Source organism: Camelus ferus, chromosome 11, assembly GCF_009834535.1.
Source record: "Camelus ferus isolate YT-003-E chromosome 11, BCGSAC_Cfer_1.0, whole genome shotgun sequence".
In the NCBI taxonomy this organism is placed as follows: domain Eukaryota; kingdom Metazoa; phylum Chordata; class Mammalia; order Artiodactyla; family Camelidae; genus Camelus; species Camelus ferus.
Genome location: NC_045706.1, coordinates 439,736 through 458,898, shown reverse-complemented (window position 1 = coordinate 458,898; position 19,163 = coordinate 439,736). Strand labels below are relative to the sequence as shown.

At 62.8% G+C, this 19,163-nt stretch overlaps 2 protein-coding genes across 2 annotated transcripts in view; both read left to right on the top strand.

Annotated features, from left to right (window-relative positions):
- The window catches only part of KNDC1 (kinase non-catalytic C-lobe domain containing 1), a 54,888-nt gene extending 41,034 nt beyond the window's left edge, over positions 1-13,854 (top strand). The window contains 13 exon segments of the mRNA XM_032490592.1: positions 1,249-1,342; positions 1,426-1,523; positions 1,655-1,875; positions 3,447-3,560; positions 4,086-4,233; positions 4,331-4,510; positions 4,958-5,164; positions 5,337-5,419; positions 5,785-5,935; positions 8,858-8,980; positions 9,056-9,115; positions 9,851-10,008; positions 11,563-13,854. Of these exon segments, the coding sequence (XP_032346483.1) occupies positions 1,249-1,342; positions 1,426-1,523; positions 1,655-1,875; positions 3,447-3,560; positions 4,086-4,233; positions 4,331-4,510; positions 4,958-5,164; positions 5,337-5,419; positions 5,785-5,935; positions 8,858-8,980; positions 9,056-9,115; positions 9,851-10,008; positions 11,563-11,794 (1,869 nt within the window). The 3' untranslated portion in view covers positions 11,795-13,854.
- A 2,956-nt stretch (positions 13,855-16,810) lies between these two features.
- Positions 16,811-18,341, top strand: UTF1 (undifferentiated embryonic cell transcription factor 1). Its single transcript, XM_032490602.1, has 2 exons — positions 16,811-17,539; positions 17,741-18,341. Exons 1-2 carry the CDS (start codon positions 16,984-16,986, stop codon positions 18,223-18,225), a joined length of 1,041 nt encoding a protein of 346 aa, XP_032346493.1. The 5' UTR covers positions 16,811-16,983; the 3' UTR covers positions 18,226-18,341.
- The last annotated feature ends 822 nt before the right edge of the window (positions 18,342-19,163 follow it).

The following is a 19,163-nucleotide window of genomic DNA, read 5'->3' as shown; positions in this document are numbered from 1 at the left end:
CAAAAACAAACACCCAAATGCTCAGCTGTCAGGGTCGTGCTTCCCTGAGTTGTGGCCGTTTCAGGACTGGGGGCCACCTTGACCCTCATTAACAGGAAGTAGTTTCCGCAGGAGCCAGTGGTCCCTGGGCCTCTGCCCCCAGCCCAGAGCCTCACAGCAGCTTCCTGCAGGAACCTCACGGTCCCAGCTGAAGACCCACTGGAACTCAGGGCCCAGCTCACAGGGACCCTTAAGGTTTCCCAGAGCCCCCTCCTGCTCCAGAACCGCAGGTTCCTCCCTAGGGGCAGTTGGGCAAGGCTGCTCTCTCCTTGAAGGGAACAGGCCCTGGGGCTTCCCCCGCCCCATGTGAGGGGAGCACATTCAGATTCTCCAGGAAGGAGCTGGGACCCCTCCCGCCACGGGGTGCTCAATGCAGACCCCAGGGGCCCACAGCCTGGAGGTCTTGGTCCCACTTCCCTCACAGAGACGTGGCCTGGCTGAAGCCCCCAGTGTCTTTGGGTCTCTGGACTCTGGCTGGAAGCCTCGTTTGGACAGCAGGGGCTTGGGGGGTCTGCATGGCGGGTCCCGGGGGTGGGGCTGTTTTGGTGCATCAAGGGTCTACACTGCTGGGTGTGTTCAAGCTTCATCTCCTAAGCAGGGAGGCCTAGCTCACAGAGAAGCTCTGGGAGGCCCCCTGGCCTGAGGCTCATGGCTGCACCACACGGGGTTCCCGGGGGGTGGCTGTTGAGCAAGGGGTGGGGGGCTCGGTGGGTGTCCCTGGGGCCACAGAGAGGCCTTGCAGGGCCACACATGCCCTTGGGGACAGTCACTGCTTGCCACGCGGACGCGCCCCAAGGACCCCCATCATCCACCCCCAGAACCAGGGGGGCCGCAGGAGACGTGGGCCCAGGTCCCCCTCCAGCCGTGGACATGGTGTCTGGGGAGCTCTCCAGGCAGGCCCTCCAGGGCCAGGCCCGGCCGCAGCTGTGGACGTGCCCTCCGGCTCTGCCTGTCTCCCCTCCTGGGCAGCCTGCGGGCTGGTTAGTAAAGGGTGGGGGTCAGCCAGTTGCCCCACATTTTGGCCTCATTTTTTGAGTGGTCGATGGAAACTGCTTCCTTCCTGTTTACTGAGCTGTCTGCTGACTCGTCCGGCTGCCGTTCCGCCCCTCTCAGCTGAACACCCGCCTCGGGACACGTGCTACCCCCTATGTCCCTGCAGCCGTACGGCTGGTGGGAGGTGCCCTGGGCTCATGGCTCTTTCTTCACCAGGAGCTGGAGCAGCAGCTCATGATCGAGAAGAGAAACTTCCGGAAGACACTCAAGTTCTACCAGAAGCTCCTGCAGAAGGAGAAGAGGAACAAAGGTAGCCTCTCTGGACCGCGGAGCTCGGGCCACGCCCTGGGGCCCCGGGGGCAGGCCGCTGATGTCAGCTCTGCCCTGCCCCAGGCTCCGAGGTGAAGACCATGTTGTCCAAACTGAGAGGGCAGCTGGAGGAAATGAGGTCCAAGGTGCAATTCCTCGGGCTGGTCAAGAAGTACCTCCAGGCAAGTCCCCCACATCTGCTCCCCTCCCTCCAGAGGCCTGGTGCTCACGGGCTCCGTCTGTTAAACCCCCAGGCCTGGGGCAGGGTGACTGGGCAGCAGGCCAAGCAGACGGTGGGGACTCGCTGCCCCAGGTCATGTACGCGGAGCGGTGGGGCCTGGAGCCCTGCGCCCTCCCGGTGATTGTGAACATCGCGGCCGCCCACTGCGACACGCTGGACTTCAGCCCCCTGGACGAGTCCTCGTCCCTCATCTTCTACAACGTCAGCAGGCAGCCCCGCAGCGGCCGGCAGAGGAAGGCCCGCGTCCTGCAGGCGGGCACGCCGCTGGGGCTCATGGCTTACCTCTACTCCAGGTGCAGCCCGGGCCCGGCCCCGACTCCAGGGGAGGAGGGAAGACACGGGCCCTCGGGGTGGGGGTGGGGGGGTCTCGCCCACCCTGTCTGGGAGGCTTCGCACTGGTTTTCACTTTAGAAAGCTTCCATCAGACCTTTCCGTTGCCTCGAGCTGGCTCCCGCTGGCCTCCTTTGCTGGGCTGCTGGCTGAGTGGCCTCAGGGTCTTGGGCCCTGCAGGACCCGCACCTGTGGACCTGAGCGTCTGGGTCTCAGGTGTGCAGGGGAGCTTTGGAGGAAAACCTGGGAACACGGCCTCCCATGATCAACAGTCCGGTGGGCTTGTAAATTCAAACACACCCCGGAGCCTCAGAGATGGCTGGATCTCACCTGCTCTCCTAAGTCAGACACCCCATAATTAACAGTCAGCTCCCCAGGGGCAGCAGTGAGGTCGGACCCGCCAGCTCTTGGCAGCTCTTCGGGGCATGAGCACGGCTTAGGCTCTGGGACTCCGATTAATAATGCAGCAGGGAGGCCAGGCCACTCACATCCAGGGCCACAGGGGCCCCGGGGCCACCCCAGCCCCACCACCCCTCTGTCCGCACTGCCAGCTCCACCTGGTTCTCGGGCTGGGGGTCTGACCCCGTCCTGCGCCCCATCAAGTTTGGATACAGCCCTCCTCCCAGATGGCAGTGGAGGCCTTGCCCCCGTCTTCACTTTTAGGGACTTGAGACACCACTTTGAATGACCAGGGTCTTCTTTGAGTTGGAGGCTGTGGTGACCCCAGAAATGGCTCTCAGCAGTCAGTGGGGAGCAGGGAGGCCCTGCCAGGTCAGCTGCCTCTTCCCCAAGCCTGTTCTCCCAGGGTGGGCTGCTCCTGGCTCTGATGAAGGCTTCAAGCTGGCTGGGGCTCCAGGCTGCCCCTCAGACCTGTTCCGGGAGACGCGTGTGTGTGTGTGTGTGTGTGTGTGTGTGTGTGTGTGTGTGTGTGTGTGTGTGTGTGTGTGTGTGTGTGTGTGTGTGTGTGTGTGTGTGTGTGTGTGTGTGTGTGTGTGTGTGTGTGTGATGTGGACCGTGTGTGAGCACGGCATCTCTCCTGAGGGGAGGGGCTCATCCCTGCAGACCCCGTGGCGCCCCCTCCACAGGGTGCTGGCCTGAGCCTGGGCACAGCGTCCCTGCACAGAGGCCCTGGGTGACCAGTGCCTCACTCCCGCATTCCTGGGCCCCCCGCCTCCTTCTCACTCCCCCAGCTCCTGGCTCCCCGGGGCACCTGATGTGGAGGACGCTCCTCAAGGGCCCTCACCTGCCTCTTTCCTAACTCAGCGACTTCTGGCTGGGGCTGGGGCTGCATGTGCTCCGTGACTTTCTGAATTAGTTGTTTCTAGAAGATACAGTGGGGGCCTTAAAAACTGATGTTGAGAAAGTCCTCATGCTGGAAGTAATTGGGGATCTCTAATGTGATCAGTAACTCCCCCTTTTACTTCTGAGCGGGGCTCCTGCCCGCCACCCTCCCAGCACGGGGCTCACACTCACACACGCGTGCGCGCACCCGCCCGGAACCCCGGGCGGCAGCCTGACTGCCCCTCCGCCCCAGCGACGCCTTCCTGGAGGGCTACGTGCAGCAGTTTCTGTACACCTTCCGCTACTTCTGCGCGCCTCAGGACTTCCTGCACTTCCTCCTCGACCGCATCCGTGGCACTCTGTCCAGGTACGGCCAGCGCCCCGAGGGGCACGAGGGCACAGAAGGCGGGGGGTGCAGATGGGCCACAGAGAGGGGGGTCACCAGTGACAGGAGGGGACGGCGGCCAGGGACAGGTGGGAAGGTGGGTGTGCACTGGGCCATCGGCTGAGGAGGGGAGGGCAGCCAAGCAGGGGTGGGGACATCCCACGGGCCTCGGCCTCCCTTTGCCATGGCGCGCACAGCCGGCGGGCAGGGTCAGTGAGGGAAGAGGGGGCGGGCAGTGCCTGGACCCGCTCTCTCCAAGCTGGCCTGTCATCACCCCCAACCCTAAGGCAGCCTCTGCCCCCAGGTGGGGTGAGGTGGGCCTAAAGTGCCCCTTGAAGACAGACACGTTCAGACCCCACACCTGCCCTCTGCCTACCCCCTACCTGCCCTCTCCACTCCCCACAGCTTGGTGGTGTGACCCCGGGGAGGTGCCAGCCCGTGCTAGGCCCTCACGGTGGTACTGGCAGGGGCCCGTCAGTGGCTCAGGCCTCCCCCATCTGCCTCCAGGGCCCACCAGGACCCCACGTCTACCTTCACCAAGATCTACAAGAGGAGCTTCTGCCTGCTGCAGGCCTGGCTGGAAGACTGCTATGCCGTGGACTTCACCAGGAACGCGGGCCTCCTGGGGAGGCTCCAGGACTTCATCTCCTCCCAGGTGCCCTGGGCGGCTGGCACCCCCAAGGGTGGGGCCCTGTGAGTGGGGGCCGCACACTCTAGGAGACCGCAGGCGACCCCCATGTGCTTCTGCCCAGATCCTGCCCCTGGACAGCTCTGCAGAACACCTGCTGGGCCTCCTGGAGGCAGGCACTGAGCGCCGGGCCGAGGGCGCCCCACGTGGCACAGACCTGGAGGACCCCAAGGAGGTGGAGGAGGACACCAGGCCCCTCAACGCCCTCTGTAAGAGGCTCTCGGAGGACGGCATCTCCCGGAAGGTGCGGCCTTTCCTGATGGGGCATCCAGGGCAGGCGGGTGTTGCTTCTGAGCCCAGCGTGGGGCATGCACGCACACCTGTGCTCGTGTGTTCATACATGTACACACTCCCCCTGTGGCCCCTCCTGGGCACCAGTCCTGTGGGGCTGGCACTCCCCACCCCAGGCCCTGGACAAGGACAGCAGAGGGCTGGCCAGGGTCTCAGACCTCACCTCCCTGAACCTCCAGCCAAGGTCTGGGTCAGGAAAAGGCCTGGGATAGGGGTGGGGTCTGAAGGGACCTCACCATAATACGTGCAGACAGCTCCAAACTTCAGCAGCTCTTTCCCGGGACCCGCTGCAGGCAGGAAGGACTGCCCTGTGGCTCTAGCTGGGCCGGTCTGAGAGGTCCGGGGCCTGGGGTCCCCCACCTGGAGGGGCGTCCGCAGACCTGCACCTCCTGCCCTGCAGAGCTTCCCCTGGAGGCTGTCCCGGGGCAACGGGCTGGCGCTGCCTCACCACAAGGAGCGCCAGTACAGCATCGCGTCCGCCCTGCCCAAGCCCTGCTTCTTTGAGGACTTGTGCGGCCCCTACGCCAAGGCCAGCGAGAAGGGGCCCTACTTCCTGACCGAGTACAGCACCCATCAGCTCTTCAGCCAGCTGACGCTGCTGCAGCAGGTGGGGACCCTCTGCCATCCTGGGCCCCGTCACTTGGCAGGTGACAGCAGTGACAGGGACTCGGTGACCCCACCTGCTGTCACTGGGCCGGTACGGAGTCCGGGGGACCCAGCCTGACTGCAGAAATGCCCCGGCCCTGCGTGCTGTCGGATCTGTGTCCTTGTCTCCACAGGAGCTGTTTCAAAAGTGCCATCCCGTCCACTTCCTAAACTCACGGGCCCTGGGCGTCACAGACAAAAGTGCAGCCGTCCCAAAGTGAGTGTCCGCCGCGGGCATCCGACAAACCCCGACGCGGAGTTGGCCGGAGGGTCTTGGGGGCTTCACCCAAGTGTCTCCTGGACACTCTTGGCCGAAGGGGGACACTCTTGGCCGAAGGGGGACGCCTCGTGGGGCTCCACCTTGAAGCCCGACCCCCCCAATGCAGGGCCCATCCCAACGGCTGCCTGGGCCCCAAGGGCCACCCCATGCTCCAGCCCACGCTCCACCCCACGCTCCACCCCACGCTGCAGCCCACGCTCCAGCCCACGCTCCACCCCACGCTCCACCCCACGCTGCAGCCCACGCTCCACCCCATGCTCCAGCCCATGCTCCAGCTGTGACAGGCGATGTGTCTCTCCCAGAGCCTGTTCCTCCGAGTCTCTGTCAGCCAAAGCCTGCAGCCTATTTCTGCCCAGTTACGTCCAGGACAAGTACCTGTTGCAGCTTTTAAGAAGCGCAGACGACGTCAGCACGTGGGTGGCCGCAGAGATCGTGACCAGCCACGCCTCCAAGGTCAGTGCCAGTGCAGGGCCGGGATCCACCTGCAGCGAGGGCCCCTCTCTGCGAGCCCGTAGACCCTACTGGCAAAGGGGGCCCCTCTGCTGGGGGTGCTTCGGGGCTCCGGGCCTGCCCAGGCCCGTCACCATGAGGTGGACCTCACACAGGCATGGTGTCTGTTGCTCCCAGCCCTTCACGGCCCAGTTGCTCACACACACGGTCCCTCTCACAGTCCCCAGCACAGTGCCACTCACCCACAGCGGCCCCACCACACCCAGAATCCACCCAGAGCACAGCCCCCGGGCGCCCCCCAGCTCCTGCCTCAGTCATGACCCAGGGCTGGGAACTGCGATTTCCGACTGCCCCACTGGCCTGAGCTCGCGGGCTCATCAGCACACGCACTGGTGTGTCCTCTGCCAGTTTGTGGAACGAATGGAACACTGGTCAGCAGCCCAGTCAAGGTCTGGCTCCAGGACCCAGGCTGACTCTCCTGGGCCCCACGGGCCCAGCCTGGACCCACCTACCTGCTTCAGGCAGGCCCCGGGCTGCCCAAGAGGAGCTGCCACCCACCTGAAGGCCAGCGCCCCCTCAAGTCCCATCCACTCAGGAGAAGCCAGGGAGACAGAGCCCCTCCAAAGTCTGCCCAGTGAGCAACCTGCTGCCAAGGCCTCCCACCTGAGGTCAGTTCCCTGCCCAGGTGGCGGTCACTGTGTCCCTGCCCTTGTGAGGCGTCCAGTGACACGCGGAGGAATGAGTATGAGGCCCATGGGGCCCCTGCTGTCACGTGGCCCCCCCGTGGGTGAATGCCCACTGCCTCCTGGGCCCAAATAATCGGCTCCCCAGGCGTGAGCCCCCCACTGCAACCCCTGCGGTGGGCTGAGTGCACCAGGGGGGCGCTCGAGGGGGCACCACTGCTCTGCCCCAGGAGCTGCCCCAGAGCCCACCGAGGCCGCCACCTCCCCATCAGATGGTGAAGCCAGGATGTGTCCGGCCGGCACTGAGAGCCTCTCCTTTTCCGGGTTCCTGTGTGTCCCCCAAACCCCTGCTCTCTCGCCTTTTTGGGGGGGTTTCTAATTTTAGGGGTTTATTAGCTCACAGATTGGCCATGCCCAATTCTGCCAGGACACCCCCCCACCCCGGTCTGTTCTAATCCATGATGTTTTGAGTATCCTGAGTGACATTGAAATGCAGTTTCCCCAGATCAGGGAATTCTCAGAGGCCTGTGTGGGTGGGCTTCGCAAAGACTTCCCAGGGGACGGGAACTGACCTGAGCTCCGGTGTCTGAGTCACAGCTGCCCTGCCCATGGGCCACCACAAAGGGGCAGTTGGTGTCCCCAGACCTGTGCAGTCAGCAGGACAAAGCCCATCTCCAGACTTAACCGGTAGGCACCAGCGGGAGGGCAGGCGGAGCCGGCGCTGTGACAAAACTGTGTTGTGTGACCGAGTCCCACGTCCCTGAGAGCGCAAGATGCGAAAAAGCAACGCCCACCCTGACACTGGACGGAGGGGAGCAGCCAGGAGCTCCCAGTGAAGCTGCGAGGGCGGGTGTCTCAGCAGGGGCACTGGCCGCGTCCAATGGCCACGTGCTCCCTGTGCTGCCTGTGTTCACGGTGATGTCAGGGCGCCCTGGGAGACTGGCATCTACGTTTGTAAACTCCAGTCTCAGAAAGCTGTTAAAATTCACAATTTGAGCCAGAGAATGTAATGGGAGTGTTAATAAAACCCTCAGTGATGACGGTGCACGCCGCTCATATCACATCCTGCGAGGAACGGTGGGAACGCGAGGTCAAGAAGAAACAGTGTGAAGTTTCTCACCTTCCAGAAGAGTGTCCTGAGATGAGTACTGGTGGGACCGAGAGAAAAACGGGGCCCTGACTCCATCAGGCAGCCTTCAGGGATGGGCCCAGCGGCCAAGACAAAGCAGCAGCCCGGGTGTCCGTCCATCGACAGGCACTGGACACACACGAGCACGTGCACGCAGCTAACACCCCTCAGCCCAGAGAGGAGCCAGGTCGCGCCACACCCCACGGCATGGTGAGCGGGGGCTGCGTGGAGTAACCGGTCTCTAGAGGAGGAACACAGCGTGATTCCACCAGGGGCTCACTCTACGCTGGGGGAGTGGTCTGTTGGAACGTGCTGCAAACTACATACTTCGCATCCCTTTAAACCTACAAAAGAAAAATGAGATGCCAACTTAAGTAGGAGTGAGTAAATGCTTCTCAAGATCCTTTAAGAGGCACTCAAGCCAGACAGCTGGGAAGCCACGGTGGCAAATGACCCCCAGGGCCCATCCTGTGACCTAGACCAACCAGAATCCCTGCAGAGAAGGATCAAGTCCACAGACGGGCGTCTGATGGGACCGTGGGCAATGCTCCTACCTGACGGATGGCCCTAGTCATGGCGACAGTACGGGCTGAGGCAGCTCTGAAGTAGGGGTCAGCTGAGTTCTCCAGAATCTTCCAGAAGTCTCAGCGAATTGTGTGGAATTCAAGCGCTAACTGTAGAGCCGTGAACTCAGCCCATCAGGTCTGCTGAGGGGCACAACCTGTCGGGAAGGAGAGTCCCTATTGGGGGCAGCGGGGGTTTTGGGGGGGTGTTCCTGTCTAATCCGGTGAACTGCCCTGCTGACCAGCAAACCCCGAGGGAGCACTGGGAGCGAGTGGGGCCAGACCCCCGGCCCAGTGTGGGAACCCTGTCCTGCAGCGGCCTCTGCCTTCCTGAGCTGGGTGCCCCTCCTGGTCCCCCCGCAGTCTTGCTCCTGGAGCAGGGCTCTGTCCTGGGAGAGAAGGGGGCTTGACTTCTCTTCCCGCCTTTGCGTTTTCTTGTTCCCTGGGCCTCTTGCCCACCTCCCTGGCCGTCCTGCGCCCGCGCAGGCTCTGTGCCCTGGTCCCCCGTCTTCGACAGGAGGTCGCTGAGCAGCCCATTCTCTGGTTTCAGCTGCAGGTGAATTTGCTCTCCAAGTTTTTGCTGATTGCAAAATCCTGCTACGAGCAGAGGAACTTCGCAACAGCCATGCAGATCCTGGGCGGCCTGGAGCACCCGGCCGTGCGGCAGTGCCCTGTGAGTCCCCGAGGGCTGAGCCCGTGCAGTGGGCAGCGCTGCGGCCGTGGGGTCTCACCTGTGCTTCCGTTTCAGGCCTGGAGGATTTTACCTGCCAAGATAGCCGAGGTCATGGAGGAGCTGAAGGCCGTGGAGGTACCAGTGCTTTGCAGGAGCTTCTGGTGACTTTCAACCACAGGGGTCTTGGGTGCTCTGCACCCGGGGGCGGGGGCGCCCACCTTCTGGCACCCTCATAATTGTGCACGGCCTTGGAAGCTCCAGGAGCCTTGCCTGCTGGGTTGCTGGCTTCCTGCACAGGGTACAGGTGACTTGAGGCCGGGCCTGAGCTCCGCTGACCCACCTGCCTCGGGCCACCTCATGGAACCATAAATGAGGAAATGCTGTTTGGAGGATGGGGCATTTCCCAAAGTGAGGTGGCCGGAGCAGCCCGGCCCGGCGCCAGGCAGGCCCAGGCACACCTCCCTGCCGGGGGCAGGACTGGTGTGTGTCCCCAGTTGACACCAGACACGGGGGCCCCTGCCGCTGGCCAGCCCAGGTCTCTGTCTAATTTGGGCAGTGGGGTCATCGGGCTCTTTTCTGGAGCCTGGAGAATAAGTCAGGGAAGGGATTTGCCTCTTCAGTGGTGGGAAGTGCACTTTCTGATGGGTGTCAGCGGCCTTTTGCGTCTGCAAGCTTCGGACACCTGGACTTTCTGTCCCGATCCAATGGCCCAAGGTGCATGTGGAGTGGACAAGGATCAGGGCGCTGCAGCCCATGCGGTGGGAATACAGGTGCCAACCAGGATTGGCCGGGCCGAGCCGACCCCTGCTGGGCTCCCTGGGCTGACCTCTTGCCCATCCCCATCGCCCATGCCCCTGGCTGGGCCCCCAGGTCTTCCTGAAGAGTGACAGCCTGTGTCTGATGGAAGGACGTCGCTTCCGGGCCCAGCCTACCCTGCCCTCAGCCCACCTCCTGGCCATGCACATCCAGCAGCTGGAGACAGGGGGCTTCACCATGACCAACGGGGCCCACAGGTGGGGCAAGCTCAGGTGAGGCGCCTCCCCCACCTCTCCTGCTCCTCTGAGGCCTTGGCTACCCACACCTGACTCAGTCCCCCCCCCCGCCCAGGCCGCCTCACCCTCTTGCCCAGGTGGCCCCCGGCCACCTTTCTCCACAAACACGGAGTCAACATTTCCCAGACTTCAGGCACCCCTGGTCCCAACCACTGCCCCAAGGTCACCGTGACCTCCCTTCCTGTTGAGAGATCCAGGCACCTGAATCCCACGTCTGTGCGACCACTTTCCTGACCCCCAGATGCCACATCTTCCCTCTCTCCCTGCCTCTGCTGTCCCCCCTTGGGCCCCTCTCCCCAGAGCTGTCCGTTCACCTGCCCAGCACACCTGGGGACCCACCTGGGAGGAGCAGGCTGGTGGCTGTTCGCGAGAACCACCACCGCGGCCCCACTAGGGATTTAAGACTCCCTCGCTCATTTCGGCCTCAGAAGGCACAGGTAGGGGCGTGCCCTGCCACGCCCCACCACCCGCAGGCCTCTCCCAGGAGCCCTCAGGCCGGCAGTGCCTCTCAGGACAGGGCCAGCCCGTCCCCAGGGAGACCCTCGCCCCACAGCCTCTCACCCCACTCGCCCTCCTCATCGCCCACACGGGCCGTCAGGTGGAGGCGGCCAGGCCTCCTCAGGGCCGAGAGCGAGCACAGCCCAGGGGACCTGGAGCCCAGTGGTTCCAACCTGCCGCTAGCAAGACCCCGTTCAGTCACCAATTTAACAACAGGATTTAAGAGAGACCACGACACGCACTCATTGCAGGAGGTCGGAAAACCCCTGTCAGCAAAACGGAGGCCAAGGATGAAAGGGAACGCCCCGTCCACAGAGGGCCTGGGCTGGGAGCGAAGGGCTGCCCTCCCCAACTCAGTTCACGTGTGCACGTGTGGACACCCTGTCTTTTCATTAACAACAAGTGTTGGTATGGGACAAACTGTTTCTTCATCCAGAATCAGGATGGGAACACCTGTCTGCAGAGTCCGTGGCCTCCCCGGGCAGAACCAAGGCCTCCATTCTGAGGCCTGTTTTCTTGGACGACACCCAGTGGTGTGCTGCTCGCTGCCTAACCTCCAGCTCTCGGGAGGGAAGGGGCTGGTTCACGGCGTGGCCCGCCCCCAGGGTGTCAACACGGCCCCAGCGGCAGCTTGAGAGCTGCCCTGTCAGGTCACTGAACGCGGAGCTGCGGTAAAATGTGCGATCACGGAACTCACTCCTGGAGTCACCCCGCGTCCCCCCCCACCCGCCTCCTCTGTGCTCCCCCAATAGTTTATCCACTGGAGACTTCTAGCACTGACAGTAAATTTTCAGTGTTGTGGGATGAAGAGTGTGTGGATGGACAGACGGATGGATGGATGGATGGACAGAGAGACGGAGGGTGGCGGGGTGGACAAACTGGCCTGAGTCAGGAAATGAGGCTTGGCCTTGTGATTAAACGCAGAAAACTGACCCCTCAGAGTCTGCACCTGGTCTGGACGGTGCCTGAGCAGCTGGGAGCCCACCGGCCCACGACTGGTGCAGACTCACAGCTCATTTCTTCCCGACACAGAAACATAGCCAAGGTGGCAAGCCAGGTCCACGCATTCCAGGAGAACCCCTACACCTTTGCCCCGGACCCCAAGCTGCAGTCCTACCTCAAACAGAGGATCGCCCGCTTCAGCGGGGCCGACATCTCCGCCCTCGCGGCCGACAGCAGGGCCAGCTCCCACCACGTGGCCAGTGAGAAGCACTGCAGGAAGATTCAGGACAAGCTACGGAGGATGAAAGCCACATTCCAGTGATGGAGGGCGCGGGTCTGGGCAGAACCCAAACCATGGACGGAGCTGGGGCTGGGGGACCCGGTGTCTGCTGCGTGCGCCGGGGGTCTGCACAGCCGCCGAGAGCAGCCGGGCGGGCCCAGAAGGGGCGCCAAGGGGGCGGGAGCATGGAGCGCAGACCCAGACCCGGGAGCACAGACGGTGGAGGCTGAGGGGGTTTCTGCTAGAATCTAAGATTAAAGATTTGAACTTTAAATGAAAATGGAGTAAGTAAACTGCTCAGGAGCCAAATACTCACACTTCTCAGATAAACAGCTTTCACCCAGCACTCTGGTGGTCCAGCCTGACCCCCAAAGCCCTCCAGAAGCAGTGTTTACGAGAGTCTGGCCTGTGTCTGCCCAGCAACTGACCTCTGACCCCCATGCCAAACAGATTCCAAGGGGTTCTGAAACCTTCCATCAGGGCCCTGAGGCTTCCCGGTGGCCCAAGCCCCCAGTGGGTCCACACTCCCTCCCTGTCAGACATCCCTGTCTTCACCGTCCCAGGTGGGGCTGGCCCAGCCCGCAGCTCTCCCTGCCAGCCCGGTCCCAGCCCAGCCTCCCAAGCTCCCACAGGCAGACCCCAAGTGGCCCCCCGTGCCCACTGCCCCCACTTAGGACCGGTGGGGCAAGCACGCCAGGGCCAAGGCTCTGCTTCCAAAGGAGGCAGGACTCAGACAGCAGCCCCAGGGCCCTGAGTGTCCCCCTGCCCTGTCTGGGGGCCCGGGGTCCATCTTCAACAACCACGCGTGTGACGCACACGCCCCCGCCTGGCTCCCAAGGCTGCCGCCACCAGCGCTCCGTCAGACGGACCAGGCAGTGGAGTTCGCTGCCTCAGCGGTGCCTCGCTCTTCCCCAGGGCTGTTTCCAAAGTGCTGGTGTCAGCTTTGCTCTGTGGGGGAAGGAAAGGCTCTGCGGGGGGCACAGGGACCAGGACGGTGTGTCACAGCCCCACAAAGGGAGGCCAGACCCCCAGCGCCATCCCAGGCACCAACGTTTTTACGTTGCAAATCGCCACAAGACCCAAGATGAGCTATAGAATTAGTGATTCTTCAGATCAACCAACTAGTGGTATTTCTAGGAACACCGCTACCTGTGATGAAACGCTGAATTTTTAATGTCAATGTTTTCCCGTATTATTCACTCGAGACATCTGGGTCCTGCTTACACTCCTGGCCATGCAAACGTGGCTTGTTATTTTTAGGCTTTTATATGAGCATTATGTTCTGCTAAACAACTCATAACATTTTCGGAATTTAAATTCAACAAAGAGAGTGTCACAAAGCCTGAAATGAAGTCAGCGTCCAGCACAAGTAAACATTCCAACTGTAACTCTTCGTCCACGGGGAGTGGCCGGGCTTCTGCCTTCAGCACGACTTTGCATGCTGCCCTAACGCTCACGGCACAGGTTTCTAAATAAAGTCATTTCTACAGAGGCGGCTTCCATGGGGCTGATTTAGTTTATCTCCAAAGTGGCGCCTGCTCGGTGGCTCAGGGTGGCCCCCTGGAGCCAGATGAAGACAGCTTCAGGGGTGCTTGTCTTCAGGGGTGTTTGTGGAGGCGAGAGGGGACCAGAAAGGCTCGGGTCACAGCGATGTCCTCGGATGGGGCGCAGAGGGCCAGGCTCCCCAGGATGGAAACCCCACGACTCCAGGCCTGAGAGCAAGCAGACTCACTCTGCTGCCACAGGAAATACTCGCCTCTGGAGGAGGACCCAGCAAATCTCCCAAATGGCTGACCTGCCAAGGCCTCCCAGCTCCATGGCCCTGAGGCCACTCTGCCACAAACCCTGCCCATCCTGGCGCAGACCTCGCCACGAGCCCACGGGCTGGACCAGGCGGCGCCTCAACCTCACTGGGGGAAGGCTGGGGTGATCCCGGGGTCTTGGTCACCCCCAGGAAGGGCCCTGATGCATCTATCGTCCAGGATTGGTGGACATCACAGAGGGAGGGCAGAATGCGAGTTCTGGGTGTGAGCTGCAGTTTTCCGTGGATGCGTTGGGGCAGGCGGTGTGCAGTGAATGCCGAAGCCCTCTGCCAGCAGGAGGGTCCTGGGAGGGGAAGTTCTGCAACCCAGATGAGGGGCTAGTAAAGTTGCGTTACTGTGGGCAGGAGCTGCTGTGGTCACGTGGCTCTGATTCGGGGGCGGGAGAGACATCTGGGTCCTCACCCACCTTAGAATCACCGAACCCTGGTTTTTACTCCTCCTGAGACACAAGTAAAGCACTGATGTCCCTTCACTGTGCCAGCTTGGATCATATCAACACGTTTTTCTCTGAGAACTGGCAGCCAGTTGCCCAGCAAGGCCCCACCCGACCCCTTCTCAGCCCCTCCCACGATGAATGGAGCACCCACCCTGGGCGGGAGTTGAGGGGATGGCGGGGGGGGGGGGGCAGACACCGAAGCTCCTTGCCGGGGGAGGCTCCACTCCCTGGAGATCAGTGTGCCAGCAGCAAGTCCCAGGAGCCCCTGGGCCGGCACCAGCACACATCATGTGGAGAAGGCCTGCGGGACACCAGGCAGCCAGGCAGAGCCCAAGATACAGGGCTCGGGGCAGTCCTTGTGCAGCAACCAGTGGCCGAGGGGCCGCTCCCCTCCCTGGGGCTGGGGCTGGGGCTGGGCCTGGGCCTGAGAAAGCAGGGTTCCCTCACCCGGCCCACAGGCCCACCAACCGGGGCTGTGTTAGTTCCACTGCTGTTTGATTCTGCCAGGACATGGTGGTCCTCTTGGGACAGGACGGGTTCAAGCTGCCACGTCCCTGTCCCCACAGCCCCCACCTCCTCACTGCCTCTCCCACCTGCAGGGGCAGGCCTCAGCAGCAGAGGAAACGGGATTTTGAAGGGGAACTGAACCAAACACAAAAGAACTGCAGTGAAGACCACATTCTGGTGGGGAGCTGGCTTCTCCCTGGGTGGGTGGGTTGGCAGGTAGAATCGGAGACGTGGGCGCCAGGCCTCCCACCGCCAGAGAATGAAACTACGGTAGAGCCCACGGTGGGAGGTGGTCGGGCACAGAGATGCAGGGCATGCATGTCCTCAAGGTCCCCAGCTGCCGCTGCAAGGCTTCGGTCACACCACCACTGATCTTTCGGGTGGATGACTCTGCCGTGGTGCCGTCCCGTGCCTGTAGGATGCCAGGCAGCAGCTCTGGTCTCTACTCTCTAGGTGCCAGCAGCACTGCCCCCCAAGTTGTGACAACCAGCCATGCCCCCAGACATCACCAAATACCCCCTGGGGAACAAAACTGCCCCCAGAATCACTGACCCAGAAGCAATGACACCCTGTACCCAAATGCATCCTGTACCCAAACCTTGGTTTCTAGATAACCATTCTCCCCCCAAAAAAGAAAATGGCTGATTCCAGGGCGAGGATGGGAAAGTACCACGCGAGCCAGGAGCTGGGGAGTGCTAGGAAGGGAGATGGACGGCAGGTCACATCCACAGGACACAAGACAAGAAGAATGTGAAGGGCTCCCAGGGCCAGAGCCGGGGGCCTGAGCACCACGTGGGACAGTGATGCGCTGTGACACAGGAAGAGGATAAGCACCTGTGTGTCTGCACTGATGTAGACAGACAACTGGGGGAGTACATAGATGGGAAGAACTGCAGGAGGCACCCAAACAGCACCGGCACCCACGGCCCCAGGAGGTTCAGCTTGTTACCCCCGCCCCGTGTGGTGGAGCTGGTGATGGGCCCCCACTGCGGGGCAGGACGGGAGAGGGTGACCTGCCGGTGGGGAGATGCAGCCATGCCACAGCCATGCACCCTGACGTGACGTAATAAGATGGCACATCACCTTGGTGATCTCTTTCCAGAACCCAGAACCCAGTCTAATCACAAGAAGACACCAGACAAACCCAAATTGAGGGACATGCCACAAAATAATTTGAGTTTCCTCAAAATGTTGAGGGTATGGAAAAGAAGATTTGGAAACGGCCACAGCCCAAGGGAGACTCGGGGGACGACGACTGAATGCAGCTCAGCACCGGGACAAGATCCTGGAACAGAAAGAGGACATTAGACAGAAACCTGGTACGACCCAACAAAGTTTGTGGTTTAGTCAGCAGGACTGTGCGATGTTAACTAATTAGCTTTGCCGAAGTTCCACAGTGGAATAAAATGTTCATCTGAGGGAAACACAGGGACCATGTTGTCACTGCAACCTGCCTGCATGTCTAGAATTATCCCAAACTAAGCAGACTGATTTTTGCTTGTTTTTGTACTCAGTGACCTTGCTAAGCTCATTTATTAATTCTAATAATGTGCTTGTAATTTTGTGCTTTCCACATATACAACCGTATTATTTGCAAGTAGTGACTTTTTTTACTTCTTCCTCTGCTGTCTCTACATTTCTCATTCCTTTTTCCTGTCTTATTGCTCTGGCTCGGACTTCTAGAATAAAGTTGGACAGAAGCCGTAATGTTGGGCATTCCTGTCTTATTCCTAATCTCAAGAGGGTAAGGCTCAGTACTGTGTATTAACTATGTTAGCTGTGGGCATTCGTTACCAGAATAAAGAAATAAGTTTTGTTCTGTGAAATGTGTGTGAATTACGACACTAAGTCTGACCAGTGGCCAGGTTCTTGTCAGCTCCAGCAAGAAGCTGCCTGCAGGCATGACCACCACCTCTAGTGCAGACTAAAACCACACCGGAAGTGGGGGCGGAGCCACCATATAATTAGTTTCAGAACAACACCTAGGGTGTACCAAAGGAAAAAGGAGGGGGCGCGAGGGAGCCTCTGGAACTGGAATGTTCCATAGTTTGATCTGCGCAGCGGTGAAAGGGCATGGCACATGCGTAAAGACGAATCGAACCCTGCGCGCCTAATGCACGTTGCCAAGTTCTTTTGTACCTCAATTGAGCACTTTAAGAAGTACAAACACGGTTTCTGGGCGGGTTCTTCCCCGCTGCGCAGGCAGGGCCAGAGCTTGGCTCCCTGCGCTTAAGGCCTAAGGGTCCAAAAACTGGCCTAGAGACCAAGGCCCCAGAGCAGTCAGATTGAACTTGGCGCGCGGAGAGGCGGGGCGGGGCGGGGCGGAGCGGTGGGAGGGCCGCGTAGACCCGGCTGGGCTCCGGCTGCCGCTCCGACCGACGGCGGACGCGCAGGGTCCTCCCAGCTCGTGTGGGCGGCCTCCCTCGGGCCTCGGAGCCAACCCCCGCGCGCCCGCCGGCCCCGGGATGCTGCTCCGGCCCCGGCGGCCGCCTCCGCCCGCGCCGCCGTCTCCTGCCAGCCCGGACCTCGAGCCGCGGCTGGCGGGGGGCGTCCCCGGGACCCCGCCCCGGAGGCCCGCCTCGCCTGGCGCGCTGGCGGCGCCCGCGTCCCCCGGGTCGCCCGCGTCCCCCGGGTTGCCCGTGTCCCCGCGCTCGGCGCAGCGCACGCCCTGGAGCGCGCGCGAGACGGAGCTGCTGCTGGGCACGCTGCTGCAGCCGGCCGTGTGGCGCGCGCTGCTGCTGGACCGCCGCCAGGCCCTGCCCACCTACCGCCGCGTGTCGGCCGCGCTCGCCCGCCAGCAGGTGCGGCGCACCCCTGCGCAGTGCCGCCGCCGCTACAAGTTCCTCAAGGACAAGGTCCGCGACGCGCACGGCCAGCCGCCCGGGCCCTTCGACGCGCAGATCCGCCAGCTCATGGGGCTGCTGGGCGACAACGGACGCAGACGCGCCCGCCGCCGCTCCCCCGGGCCCGGGCGCCCTCCGCGCGGCCGCCGGCCGGCCCCCGCCGTGCCCGCTGAGCCGGGTAGGTGGGCTGGGGGAGGGGAAGGGGCGGGAGCGCCCCAGACTGGAGAGCGGGGGCAGCGGGCTGGGGGGAGGGGCGGCGCGTCCCGGGCCCGAGAGCCAGGGAGGGGGGCTGGGGAGGGGGGCTGGGGCGGGAGAGGGCGCCGGAGGAGCGGCGGGCACGCCCCCCGCGCCGCACCCGACCACCAGCTCCACGTTCCAGGCGCCCCACAGCTGCTCGCCGCCCGAGGCCCCGACGCGGACCCCGCCTGGACGCTCAGGTTCAGCCCGTCCCCGCCCAAGACTGCGGAAGACCCCCGCGCCCCCGGCTCGCCGACGGCGCTCTCCACCTTCATCCCGGCACCCGACCGCCCCGAGGACCCCGAGCCCTTCCGCCCCCCCGGCTCCCCACCGCCGCCGTCCCCCGGCCGCGCCCGGGAGGACTCCGACTCGCCGCCCGGCCGCCCGGAGGACCACGCGCCGCCGCAGTCTGCGCCGCCGTCGCTGAACGCCGCCCTCCTGCAGACCCTGGGGCACCTGGGCGACATCGTGTCCATCCTGGGCCCGCTGCGTGACCAGCTGCTGACCTTGAACCAGCACGTGGAGCAGCTGCGTGGCTCCTTCGACCAGACCGTGTCCCTGGCCGTGGGCTTCATCCTGGGCAGCGCTGCCGCTGAGCGCGGCGTCCTGACCGACCCGCGCCAGTAAGACCTGGCCTGCGGCAGTCCCCTCTGTAGGGCCGCCCGCCTCGGCCCTTGACCCCTCCTGTGGCCCTCCCCCGCCCCAAACCTAGGTACGTTCAATAAAAAGGTTTTTTTTTCGAACTCTACCCCGTGTATGTGTGACGGCCTGCCCTGATAGGAACGTTCCCTACAGGTAGGGCTGCAGAGGTCCGGGTGAGGTTAAAATGGCCTCGGGATCCTAGGGAGGGGCCAGGAGGGCTGGAGGGAGGGACCCGTGGGGTCCTACTTTCCCTAGGAGGCCAGTCTCCAGTGGGGAGGGAGCTGTGGGCACCGGGAACCTGAGGTTGGGGCCCCACTGCACACCAGTGTTCTTGCAGGTCTTCAGACCCTGCCTGCTAGCACTTCCCACCAACACAGGCCAGCCATGGGTGGGTAAGCACCGTCCCCACCCCCACCAGCCTCGCTTAGCAGGGAGGAGGAGGAGGCTGGGCCCCACTGGGAGGGTCCCGAGGGAAATGGTGGTGCCTGAGCTGGTGGGGGGAGACGTGAGCAATCTCCAGCGCCCTTCCCAAGGAAAAGAGTCTGAGCCTCTTGGCTGAGCTGGACCAGGAGAGAGGTGCCTGGAAACGGGCAGGAGAGCTGGCACACACCCAGGTCAGGGGCTCCTTCCGCCCCCAAGGACGGGGGATCGGTCTGGGTGGGCCTGGGTTGGCTGGGGCTGGGGGTCAGATTTTCGACCTTGGCTGAGGCCAGGGTCCCTGCAATTCTAAGAGCTTTATCAAAATCTCCCCTACCCCCTGGAGCATTTTCCAAATAGCAGTTGAGGGCCCCACCCTGCACTGGTGGATCAGACCCAGTGGGGACTGGGCGGGGCCGGAGGCTCTCCCACCCAGGTGGGGCTGAGGAAGTAGCCCGAGGTGTTGGCCAGCATAACAATGCGTGCTCCGGTTGAATGCAGGGCTG

Coding starts and splice junctions, on each gene's coding strand:
- UTF1 (XM_032490602.1), top strand. CDS start 16,984: ATGCTGCTCCGGCCCCGGCGGCCGCCTCCGCCCGCGCCGCCGTCTCCT. Junction 17,540..17,740: donor CGCCGTGCCCGCTGAGCCGG/GTAGGTGGGCTG, acceptor TCCACGTTCCAG/GCGCCCCACAGCTGCTCGCC.